Genomic DNA, 13,298 nt, shown 5'->3' with positions numbered 1-13,298 from the left:
GCATCACCACCTGGATTTAAAATAAAAATTTCCCAAGCTTTCAAAGCACACATCTCCAATGAATCCACCCATTCAGCCAGCTCTCTGGGCTGAAGCTGTGTGTGTGAACTGTGGGAAAGCAGATCCCCCCAAACCAGAAACTGGAATTACTGGGTGTGCAGCCACTGTTAGTCTGTAAGCCCCTCCTGCTAACCACCACTGGCCTGCCATTCAGGAAAGCCATCAGCCATGCCACCCCCTCCCCAGTTCCTGCCACAGAGGGAGCCAGAAGAGGCCCAAACCCCTGCCCCTTGGCCCTGACACATGGAGAAAAGGCATAGAATACTTTGGTGACTTCATGTTGTGCATCTGTATGGATCCACAAATTTGTAAGGCTAATCAACTCCAATACATGTGAAGTGTCTAATGCATTATTTAAAAAAAAAAAAAACACATATGGTTTAATTTAGCTTCAGCTATTACTTACATTAAAAAAACAAACAAACACATAGATGGTTTAAATCAGCTTCAGCTACTATTACATTGGGTGGTAATTCTAATAGAATTCTACTTGTCCTTTGGGCTTTGTCAACTAGAACAGACCGACTCAACCTGCCAGTGTCTGGGGGCAGCACAGAAAGCTTGGGAGTGCCTGGGATCTACAGAAATCCCCTTAACTTGACTGGGTCTGGCCCTGGTTCAGAATCAACACACACCTGTGCCCCTCCTGGTTCCCCTCACAGGGTAGGCTGGCAAAAAGTGTTAATTTACAAGACGAACTATTACTGTCTCTTTTTTTAAATGTAGACACAGCATAAAACTGTTTCTCTCTACCAACTGTCTTTGGTAGAGAAAACTAAAGTCTGAATTGAAGAAAAACCAAGCAGTTGGGTTTTAAGTTTTAGTTTAGTTTTGTTTCGTCAGCCAATTATCTGATGGATTTACTGAGTGTGGTTTATTACGATGATTAGCTTCAATCTAGATTTGTACACAGGCAAAGCAGATATGAATTTTCATGTAAGCCCTCACAGCAAGTGACATGCAGGCATGCAGACCAGCTACCCAGGCCTCACCTGGCAGTCAGCCCTGAGCTACCCGAACCTCTTTGAAGGGCACACCAGGCAGTGGAGAATGGGCAAAACGACCTCTCCAGGGTCCTGCTGAGTGTAAGGATGCTCGGAGGATATCGAGTGGCCCATCAAAGAGGGTTAAACAGAAACGTGCTGAGATCCTATTACTGAAAGTAACAAGTAAACTGAAACCGACATGACAGCGATAGGGTACATCTGCGTCCTCGGGTTTAACGGTGCTGTGGAATCAGCACCCCAAAGTTCTCCCTAAGCCAACGTCATCGCCCATCTCTGCGTTTCCTACATGCTGGGAGCCAGGACGGAGTCAAGCGAAGTCTTTGGACACAGCCTCGACGAAGTTGGGTGCCGACATCAGGATGCCGATGGTGCAGAGGATGGTGAAGACCGAGAAGGCCATGAGGCACAGGCGGTCCACCACACAGGCCGCGAACTTCCACTCGCTGCACACGGCCTCGCTCTCGTCCTGGCAGCGGAAGCGGTGGGCGATGTAGCGTACCTCCTCCAGAATCTTGGCCAGGTCCGGGTCCCCCTCCGAGGGCTGGCCGCAGTGCAGCAGGTGCTCGTCGTGCGTGGGCGAGCAGGCCACGCGGCCGCACACGACCCCTGAGTCAGGGGTGGGCGCGCAGTGCACGCTGTCCAGGCCACGGAAGCCGATGTACAGCAGGTTGCCGTTGGTAGCCGGCGGCCCCGCCATGGCGCTCATCTCCACGCTGGCCAGGCTGCAGCGGCGCTGCTTGTGCTGGCAGGCCGGCCGCACCTTGTCCTCCCCCGGTCTCTTCATGCGCAGGAACCAGGCACACCAGTTCAGGAGGATGACTCTCGTCTGCAGAGACAGCACACCGTTAGGGTGGCCGGGAAGGGCGCACGGCTGATCCATCCAAGGGGATGCTGTGATACCAGCTAGACTTCGTGGGGGTGGACCCTAGGGGTGACAGGTCCCCAGGCCTTCCCAGGCGAGTTTACACAGGCAAGCAGTGCCAACGCGGTACAATGGTTGAATCGAATGTGAGACAATGACAAAGCAATACAGAAAATCACCCTGGGAAGGAACTATACGCACACTGCCATCTCAAGGAGGACAGCCTGTGTGGGAGGAGAGGGCTGTCTTCTAAAGAGAGCCCTGAGCTGGGGAACAGAGCAAGTCACCCTCTCCGGTCCTTCCTCATCTGGAACTAGGGACCACCAACTCTAACTCCCTGTGAGGTACGCCAGTGTGCGGTGACAAACTCACAAGGGCACCCCTGGAGATGTTAAAGTTTCAAGGGCAACCCTGTGGCATGTGTCAGACACCCCTAGCCTGAAGCAGTTCAGACTGTCACATTAGATCACTGCATTCCTTGCATGATGTCCTATCCTTGCAAAGTAGATTTTGGAACTTGTCCTGATAAAAGGCAAGTGCCAAGAAAGTCATCGTGGAACAGACAAGGAGGGTAGCAGCTCCCAAGATGAGAGAAGTTTGCTGTGCCAACAGGTGCTAAGCTGTCGGGGTATAAGTACTTAGTAAGTTGTTTTGACCTGTTTAAATAATAGAACCGTTAGGTATTCCTCTTGTCCTAGGTGCTCTGTGGGGGAAAAAAAACCCACCAAAACCCTGAGACATGAAAGGTGCTGTGAACCATGGGAGTTTAGGAACCTCTAACCTAACTCATTAGGCTGCAGTGAAGACTGAAGGAGATGATATGAGACAAAATGCTGTGAAAAGTCTGAAGCTGGGGTTGGCAGACTTTCTTTAAAGGGCCAGACAGTAAATATTTTAGCTTTGCTGATATAGTGCAAAATCAGCCATACATGCAAAAGAGCAAAGAGGCTTTTTTTCCTAATAAAATTTTATTTGCAAAAGCAGTTGGCAGGTTGGATTTGGCCACCAGGGCCATAGTTCGCCGACCTCTGGCCTAAAGTGTTTTATAAACATACATTACCTGCATGCATAGAAGATGCTGGAGAGATTTGTTTCTCCCTTCTAATAGAAAGAAGGGAGCCTTGTGAAACCTCAATCCAGCTTTTAAAAAATTCTTGCAAGCCTATTTAGACAAGTGCAAGAAAAGTGAGCCCTTTCCCTGAAATGATCCAGATACTGATTTGAATTTTGGTTTATGATTGTAGGCAAATTCCATCAGCAGTGTAGCAGGTATGCTTCCCATCTGTAAGTGCAGGCAGCAAGTTGTGAAATTCGTGTCTGCCACTCTTCTTTTGGTAACCATTTTTATGACACTTATCAAAGATAACTGCAGTTATCTGGTCTGGAGACAGCAATGAAAAGAACAAGAAGGCGTAAGAGCAGTTTTGCAGCAGCTGTAAAGATCACCCTCTGTCCATCATAGGCAGCAATTTTTATCCTGCCCACACCCTATGGACATACTTCCAGAGCCTGGAAGAGCCAGCCTGCAGACCCTGTTTTCCAGGATCAGTAAGGAGCAGAAACACACAGCCCCACGTGGACACGAGGCTCAAGACAAGCCATCTCACCTGGGCATCTCAGGGTTCAGTGAAGTGAGTATAATTCCCCCATTTTACAGATAAAGAAGCTGAGGCTCAGGGGGAGGCGGTGGGGAGTTTGGGGTGAGCAGATGCAAATCATTATACATAGAATGGTTAAACAACAAGGTCCTACTGTATAGCACAAGGAACTGTATTGAATATCCTGTAATAAACCATAATGGAAAAGAATCTGAAAAAGAATATATATGTATAACTGAATCACTTTGCTGTACACTAGAAACTAACACAACATTGTAAATCAACTATACTTGAATAAAATAAATTAAAAAAAAAGAATCTGAGGCTCAAAGAGGCAAATAAATTGGGTCAAGGTCACACAGTGAGTTTGAGTCACCTAATGTGTTCAGACTTCCGCAGCCTCATCTATAAAAGGGTCAGCTAGGTTCTCTGCAAGCCCCCTGTGACTTTAGCCAAACCCCCACTCAGAAGGCACCAGAAAGTTGGGGCCAGAGCTCAAGGGAGCACATGGGGCAGTGAGTGTGTCCAAACCCAGAGGCAGTCTGGAAGGGAGAGTTGAGCCTCAGCTCTAGGGCTGTGCCTGCCAAGCGGGGGTCTGCACATCCCCTGGGGCATAGCTCAAGCTAAATCTATTTTGAATTTCATGGCCTAAATCATTAGCTTTCAAGGCTAAAACATCTCAGAAGATGAGATTATCCTCTTGGCATGTCTCAGACTGTGCTTGTGACGTCTGCTGTTAGGTTATGGTTTGGTTTCTGGCTGTGTGAATGTCACATAATGCCACCGCACCGGCAGGGTCTTCTTCATGGCAACAGATCACAATGAAAGCCCCTCGGAGGCTGTTTATGTTTCATATACACTTGGAAAGAAAAAAAAATGCAGTGTGTTATATAAACTGAAAGAGAAATACAAGTTTCATATCTGCTTTGCACCATTGGCTTTAACATGCTCTTGCACTGAAAGGTGAAAAATCAGCATATGCTCTTAATTCAGATTTTTCTGGAACAGTAAAGTGCTACCAGGTCATTAAAAATGGTTTTGTATCTTACTGCCTTAATCCCCTTGTCTTTACATCAGTCAAAACAGAAGAAATAAGAATATGTGTTTATATTTTGGCATCTGCATAAACACTGGAAGGAAAAAGAAATTAATTGAAATGGTTATCAATTGGTGGTGGAAGTAGGGGGGAGGCAGGAATGGGAGCAGGAGTTCCTTATGTATAATTCTTTTTTTTTTTTTTTGCGGTACGCAGGCCTCTCACTCTCGTGGCCTCTCCTGTTGCGGAGCACAGGCTCCGGACACGCAGGCTCAGCGGCCATGGCTCACGGGCCCAGCCGCTCCGCGGCATGTGGGATCCTCCCGGACCGGGGCACGAACGTGTGTCCCCTACATCGGCAGGCGGACTCTCAACCACTGCGCCACCAGGGAAGCCCATGAATAATTCTTTGATTTTGACTTCTGAAACATGTAAATGTTATTTCAAACAAATGGGTGGATAGACAAGAAAGTATATTAGAGTTATAGAGAAGTCAGATGAGAATGTAGGTGAATGTGTGCAAACGTGTCTCAGCTTCTTTTTTTGAGGGGGGAGGGACTTCTCAAAACAAGCCCACAGACTGTGGTGATGTGACCCATGTGGGAGGTGGCACCATTTTGGGGAGCCCACTGCTGATGCCACGAGAGAATTATTATTACTATTATTTTTTTACATCTTTATTGCAGTATAATTGCTTTACAATGGTGTGTTAGTTTCTGCTTTATAACAAAGTGAATCAGTTATACATATACATATGTTCCCATATCTCTTCCCTCTTGCGTCTCCCTCCCACCCTCCCTATCCCACCTCTCTAGGTGGTCACAAACCACCTAGCTGATCTCCCTGTGCTACGCGGCTGCTTCCCAACTACCTATCCACTTTACGCTTGGGAGTGTATATAAGTCCATGCCTCTCTCTCGCTTTGTCACAGCTTACCCTTCCCCCTCCCCATATCCTCAAGTCCATTCTCTAGTAGGTCTGTGTCTTTATTCCTGTCTTACCCCTAGGTTCTTCATGACATTTTTTTTTCTTAAATTCCATATATACAGAGTGAAGTAAATCAGAAAGAGAAAGACCAATACTGTATGCTAACACGAGAGAATTATTAAGTGTAAGGATTTGCTGTGGAAAAGAATTCAAGGGCAGTCACTCTGTAAAGCCAATTTCTTAAAAAAAAAGTGGCCTTGCCTAACTTAATTTTTGGGTAACTGTAAATTATTGCACAATGGATATTTTCAGAAGGGCCAGGAACTCCCTGCTCCTGGAGATTAAGGGAATGCATCTTACATCTTGCAGTTACATTTAGTGCACTGGTGAGTCCTAAATTGACTCTGAACTTGGAGGCAAGATTTATGGGTCTGCAAAGACAGGCTTGTTTTGGCATGAGAGGGCTTCTTTAGCTCCCAACTGTCCCTAAGCCATGCTCTCTCGATGGGAAGACTGGAGGGTTTGTGGGGCCCAAGTAAGAAGTGGGGTGAGGGGTGGGGGGGCAGCTCTGCCCTGCCGGGGGTTTGGTCACACCAAGTGAGGCGGGGAAAGTCCAGGCCCTGCTTGTCCCCCAGGCAAGGTTTCCCAAGAGCCCGGCGAGGGTGGTGTAGAGCTTTGGACATTGGACTCCAGTGGAGCACGGCCCATGGCTGGGGAAGCATCAGCACACGTCACAACACATCAGTGCTGGGAGGCACTGGGACCATGTGGCCTGACCTGGGCTCAGATGACAAACATTTATTTACCATCCATTTCCTTTTTATTTTTTAATATTTATTTATTTATTTAGCTGCGCCAGGTCATAGTTGCGGCACTCAGGATATTCTTTGCCGTGTGCGGGATCTTGAGTTGTGGCATGCGAACTCTTAGTTGCGGCATGTGGGATCTAGTTCCCTGACCAGGGATCAAACCCGGGCCCCTGCACTGGGAGCACAGAGTCTTATCCATTGGACCACCAGGGAAGTCCCATCCATCCATTTCCTTTTATCGCATCCTCCTTCCCCACTGTTAACTACTTACACATTTATTTTATAGGCTTTTGGCTAAATCACTTTCCTATGTGTATTGTGATAAAAGAAAGTTTCACATACTGAGATATAGGGAAGTCATTCTGGCTTATACATGAGTTAACTTGAATTTGATGCTAACTAAAAGAGCTTGTTTGTGGCCTATCAAACAGACATCTGCTTTAATTATTAGAGAAAAGGGCACATTGACCAGAAGTAAAGAATGTCCATAATAAAAATAAAGATTAAATGCCTCTCTTCCTGGAACACCAATGCTGGTCCTCCAATGATAAGACTCCCTTCTCAGGCGCCAAGGCCATGCCGACTTGCCATGTACGTGCTAATCTGTGTTTTTGTTTTGTTTTGTTTTGTTTACCTTGAAGAAATGTAACCCCGACTCATTTCATGTTCTTTGTTCTGACAGGATATAAAACTGTGCTGAAAACCCTGCTTCTCCAGAGCAGCTTCTCAGATTAATCTGGGAAGCCGGCTTCCAGGCTAGTCCTCAGTTTGACTCAAATAAAACTCTTTTCTATTCTTCTTATTGATAGTTTATTGATTATTTTCATTGACAACTGATTGTATATATTTGTACACTGTTCACTCTATTTCTTACTCTTTTCCCTCCCCGTTCTGTTTTGAAGATCCAACCAGCAGCTGTGTGCTCATCTTGTGTGTTGCTTCTAACAGTGTACGTGCAAAAAGGAGGTTTAGAAACACTGTCCAGTGAAAGGTGCAGAGTGTTCGACCTGAGCCCTGCTCTGGGATATCAGATTGTAAGGACAGCCCCATGGGACCCTAAGAGCATTCACCATACTGCCCTGGAAGCAGAGATATGCAGACAGGTAAGAAATTGCAGCTTTTTGTTTAGGAATGCTAGCTGTTTGTGGGATTTTTAAAATAGATAAGTCATCCTCGGAGCCTCCTCTGGGGAGGGGCCCTGACCCCCCCTCTGGTGGAGGAGCTGGGGAGGAACTCACCCACTTGGGCATCTTGCCACCGTCGGGGTCGTGGTGGTGGTACTGTAGCACGATCACTGTGACGACCACGGAGAGGCCCACGATGATCATGGTGCTAGCGAAGTACTGGGCTGCAGAGAGAGCAGATGCAGGGGAGACCTGGGGCCTAGGTCACAGCGTGTCACCATGGCACAGTGCAGGGGACCCAGACTGTGTCTTGACCACCAGGGGCTGGGGAGCAATGCCCAAGAGCAGAGCAGGACCTCCTCCAGGCCTGTAGCCCACCACGCACATTCCTGGTGGGCAGATGCCAATCCAGAGCGCACAGACCTCCTCCTCCCACCCTGCTGAGCGGCCTCACCAGCTGACTGCACTGCTGGGAACCCTGCCTGCCTCATCCTTCAGTGAAAGCTAACTGCACCTCACAGGATGGTGATAAGGTTGTCCGATGAGAAAGCACCATTGTCAGAACTGAAACCACCTGGCACAGAGGGTGTGATCACCACTGTGATGACGGCAGGCCACGGACAGGCTTCGGGGATCTAGCAAGGGCAGACCCGGGTGCCACTGGCTGACTTATCAGACCTGGAAAATGACTCTACTAATGATAGAGTCTGCCCCCATCTACTTACTGAGAGCCACAGGGGTGGGGAGTGCCAGCTGTGCAGCCGGAAGAAGAGGTCAGCTGCAGTGTCTTTTCAGGCTGAGAACATCAGCTTCAGCTCTGATGGGCAAGGATGCATTTCTCCACCTTGGACCAGGTGAGAAGCAGCATGGAGTTTCCCCCCCAGTCCACTGGCGGCCGTCTGTGAGCCTGGACAGACCACTCAGCCTCTCTGGGCCTCAGCTTCTTCACCAGTATAACAGGGATGGAAATGCCTTCTCTGCAGGGTTTGCACAAGGATTAGCAATTTTATGGGCCAAGGGTATAGGAGAAAGCTGGCATGGGTGGGCATTCCTTAATTTCCAACTCTGATTAGTAAACCTTCAGTGTGGGGGAGGCATAAATTAGGAGGTTGGGATTAACATACACACGACTATATATAAAATAGATAACTAACAAGGACCTACCGTATTATACAGGGAACAATACTCAATATTTTGTAATAATTGTAGGTTATTTGTAAAAACCTATAAGGGAAAAGAATCAGGCTGTACACCTGAAACCAACACAACATTGTAAATCAATAAAATAAATAAAATAAAAAGGGATTAGAAGCAAAGATGGATTCAAGTATAAAAAGAGTATTAAAAAATAACAAAACAAAATATATATACACACAATGCCTCTCTAAGCCACAGAATAAATTATCCTAACATAAATGCAAACAAACGAACAAAGCCTCAGTGTGGCCAACCACCAAGGGGCTGGGCCCTTAAAGAAAGCATCTTGGTACGAGGCTAAGTGTGCAGCCACACACTTGGTTAAAAACACCTCCTGCCCTCCAGGCAGGCAGGAACTCATTGCTCTCCCAGGGAGACCAAGAGGAACCTACAAGGAGCTACCAGACTTATCATCAGCATCAGGGACCTCTGGGGAGGGAAGGGAGGGGGAACCAAACTGTGACTGTTATGGGCTGCATACTCTGTCCCCCTAAAATTTATATGTTGAAGCTGTAAACCCCAAGTACCTTAGAATGTGACTGTGTTTGAAGAGAGGGCATTTAAAGAGGGAATTAAGTTAAAATGAGATTGTTAGTGTGGCACCTGGTCCAATCTGACTGGTATCCTTATTATAAGAAGGGGAAATTTGGACACACAAGGAGGCACAGGGATGTGAAGATACAAAGGAAAGACCATGTGGGGACACAGCAGAGGGTGCCCATCTGCAAGAAAAAGAAAGAGACCTCAGAAGAAACCAACCCTGCCGGTTGGAGGTTCCAGCCTCCAAAACTGTGAGCACATAAATTTTTCCTGTGTAAGGCACCCAGTCTGTGGAATTTTATTGTGGTAGCCTTAGCAGACTAATACAATGACCTATGGAGGGATCCAGGCTGACTGGATCCCATAGCTGAAATCTCAACAACAGAGGTCAAAGGCCAACAGCATCCCATCCTTCTAGATGTGGGCTATGCACCAACCAAGCCTGTGGGTTCATCAGACACAACAGGGTCTGCCGACTGCCCCTTTAAGGGTGGTTTCTGCTGCAGGTCTCTATTGAAAGCATTGTGCTAGAAGGTAGAAAGGATGGGGTCAGAATGTCAGGTTGAAAGAAGGTTCCTTGCTTCCAGGATGGTACGGAGAGAAATATGACACCCTCAGAGGCTTTTTATACCAACAGTCTGTCTGGTCAAAATATTACACATCCAGAAACCTCCAATAAGAAGGGCCTTGGCTTCTTAATTCGTGAAGCCTGGCGATATCGTGTAAGGCACCCCACTCCTACTTACCCCTGGTTAACCACACAGGATTGCCACCCGTATACTGCTTTCCTGTTTCTGACCTCCACTGCCAAATGGGAGTGGGGACTCTCATTAAAACTAATATCTATTGGCAGAATGTTTGCTTCCTGTCCTCACAACTGGCTTGGAGGTCTGGTTCCCTGACCAGGAATAGAACCCTGGCTGCAGTGGCCAGGGTACTGGGTCCTAACCTCTGGGCCACTGAGCACCCCTCGGCACACTCCTGCTAATTCCAGTCCAGTCCAGGGAGGTTCACAGCAACAGGTGATGCTGCCTCCTGTCTCTGTCATCCTTCCTTGGGCAGAAGGTCATCCTTACATCTGCCTTTGTGTGTGGTTTGTGCATCCCCTGCTGGACCAGTCCCTGCTTCACCTACACCCTACTCACATGACTGACTTTCCCCCCTAATTGCAGAGCCTAAAGAGTAAATACCTACATCCTTGTCCCGCTGCCCCGAAGCTAGTGATTGTTTAATCTTTAGTTCAGAATGGCTCCCCTTTGATAGTTTAACAAAGGGAAGACCTCTGCCCCTTGAAGGTACTTAGCCCAAGGGGCTAAGAGGGCTGTGCCCCTCTGCTGGTTTCCCTGGTAACCGATGGGCCAATCTGACTTCAATTCCCCTAGATAACTGGTGGGGTGTCACTCCAGGACCCTTTTGCTTCAGATGTGTAAGATCTCCCATCTACCAAACAACTGATGTCCTGTCTCTGGACTCTTTCTTCAGTCTTGAGTCTGGGCAAGTATAGGGCTTGCAGGCCTGCGAGTTGCAGCCCAACATGTGGCCAAAACATATTTGTCCTGTTCACCTTCCCTCACAATCGTTAACTTTCTACAGAGACATCGCGTTATCTCAAGAAACAATGGCTGAGAGTTAACGTGTAACAAATAATTTGTGGAAAAACAGTGACTCAAGCTAAAACAATGCATCTTTAATGGTAAAAATCTCTGGCTCCATAACAAGTGTGAGGGGGGTATTGTGGGAGAAAAGGGGGCATTTCTGCATCTCAAGGCCAAACCACGAAGCCAGACTCCCCCTCCCCTTCTATGTGCCACGTAAGCAGAGGCCATGGGTCAACTCTGAGTAGTTACAGCAAGTCATCTCCTCACAGCAGAAAAGGGGGGTCATGCAGCTCTCCAGTCTCCTGCGGGACACGTTTCTGCTCCCTGCCTGTGCTGCAAAATCCCAGGCACTCTCTAAGCCCATGTCTTTAGAGGAGCTGGATGCTTGCTTACCTATCAAGGGCACTGAGTCAGAGGTCGCAGGCATGATCTCAGCCACCAGCAGCATGAAGACGGTAAGAGAGAGTAAAACTGTGATCCCTGGAACAGAGACATACAGTGGTCCCTGAGACAGAACAGATGGTAAGGCCTGAACTCCATCCAGCCCAAGAGTCAAAGGAGGTGTGGAGGGAGGGATGGTGGTGGCCATGACATTCCTGAAACCAAATGCACGGTTTTCTATATTGATGGGAATGGGCATCTTTCTGGGGACAGTCTGTGCCATTTACTGGAGTCCCAGAGGAGTCCCTGGGAAAACAAACTTAGGAGCCAGAACTTTAGAAAAACAACTCAAAATAAATCATTGACCTCAGCACATGTATCTCTCATTTTCTTTATTACATTAGTATCGAGAGGTAGTTTCATGTAGCAGGAAAAAGAAAACATACAGTTTGAAGACCTGGCTTTTGTTCTTGACTTTTCTACTTACTAGCTGTGTGACCTTGGATAGGTCATTTAATGTGCCTGAGGCTCTTGTATGAATGAAAAATATCACCTGCCATATCAGTAAACAAAGGATGTTGCAGCCATCAAGCCATCACATTACAGCCTCCCCAGTGGGGCACCCTGAGGGGACTCAGGATGAGAAAACACAGGATACTGGCCCCAGAGAGCTGAGGTGCATATCAAAGGAGTGATTTCAGTGAGCCCAGACTCTTGCATCTTCCCATACACAGAAAAGCACTAAATTCATTAACTTGAGGTGTTTGGTTTTCTTTTTTCTTTTTTTTTTTTTTTGCGGTACATGGACCTCTCACTGTTGTGGCCTCTCCCATCCCGGAGCACAGGCTCCAGACGTGCAGGCTCAGCAGCCGTGGCCCACTGGCCCAGCCGCTCCATGGCATGTGGGATCCTCCCAGACCAGGGCACGAACCCACGTCCCCTGCATCGGCAGGCGGACTCTCAATCACTGCGCCACCAGGGAAGCCCTTTGGTTTTCTTTAATCAACAGTAATCTTTTGATGTTTTGACTACCTGGTCTTTGTGGCAGAAACTCCCATATACCCTGGCTCCTCCCTTCCCTCTTCAGAGCCGTCCCTAGAACTATCTGAGATGCTATGTCTCAGGCTTGAAGTCCTCAGAAAGTCCACCAAATAAAACATAATTCTTAACTTTTCGGTTGAACATTTTTTTTCAGTTGACACTCACAGTCAGAAGTTCTAGGTTTGAGAATGATTTCTATGTGTACCAAATAGGATCTTTAGTAACTCTCTGAGATGCTGAGGAGCTCATTTCACCAATCTAAATCATAGTTTTCTTATCTTCCTATTGGAGGATAATCAGGAATTACACTGTGTGTGGCCATATATAGATGCAAGCTGATACTATATTAAACTAAACTGTGTCCTGTCCACAATGAATTCCAGCTGGTTGCCACCAAGGGGTGGGGTGGGGTGGCAGAAGCGGAGAAGGTACAGGCCCCTCAGGGAAGAATTGGTTCTTCCCTGGGCATCCCCATCCTCTTTTCAGGATCAGAGGAGCCTGTGGAATCTCAAGAGGGCCTGGCCATCCTGCACAGCGGGCTGTGGTATCAGGGAGCCACCCTGGGCTGGGATGCATGGAGTGGGCCCTGGACATCTCTGCACCTAGAGCCCAGACTGCCATCCTCAAGGCAGGGCCCTCCCATCCCAGCTCAGACCCGGTACTCACCCAGGGAGATTTTCTCCCCAGAGTCTGCAGGGAGCAAGAACACGAGGAGGGCCAGGGCAGAGATGAGCACACAGGGAATGAGAAGGTTGAGGCCATAGTAGAGGGTCCTGCGGCGGATGGTGACAGTGAAGGTCACATCCGGGTATGGCTCTTTGCAGCACTCATAGAACTTCTCACTCCGCTTGCCAGGGATCCCTTCGGTTCCAGGGGAAGAAAGGAACCACCGTTGAATAAAAGGATGCAGTTTATTTTAAGGGGTTATAACACACACACAGAGCCATGGAATTTGTTAAGTGCAAAACACTGGCTAATTGTTGTCTGAAAAAATGCTTTAGGTTTATTATAGATTTATTTAAGGGTATCTTAGTGATATTTGAACAAATTGGCAGGTTTTTTATGTATTCAAATTACATGTGCTCTAGACTGAATGTGTCCCCTGCAAGGTTCATATG

The 13,298-nt window shown here is 47.6% G+C and overlaps 1 protein-coding gene across 1 annotated transcript in view; it reads right to left on the bottom strand.

Annotated features, from left to right (window-relative positions):
* Window positions 1-1,374: 1,374 nt before the first annotated feature.
* Window positions 1,375-13,298, bottom strand: part of CHRNA7 (cholinergic receptor nicotinic alpha 7 subunit) — a gene marked incomplete at both ends in the record, with an annotated part of 127,445 nt that continues 115,521 nt past the window's right edge. The window contains 4 exons of the mRNA XM_082648143.1: window positions 1,375-1,893; window positions 7,538-7,647; window positions 11,152-11,238; window positions 12,847-13,041. Coding sequence (XP_082504269.1) covers window positions 1,375-1,893; window positions 7,538-7,647; window positions 11,152-11,238; window positions 12,847-13,041 — 911 coding nt within the window. The remainder of the gene's footprint in view (window positions 1,894-7,537; window positions 7,648-11,151; window positions 11,239-12,846; window positions 13,042-13,298) is intronic.

Source organism: Grampus griseus, assembly GCF_964374135.1.
Source record: "Grampus griseus genome assembly, chromosome: 2".
Classification (NCBI taxonomy): Eukaryota; Metazoa; Chordata; class Mammalia; order Artiodactyla; family Delphinidae; genus Grampus; species Grampus griseus.
Note: the sequence above shows the minus strand (reverse complement) of the source record. Positions and strands in the feature narration are given on the sequence as shown.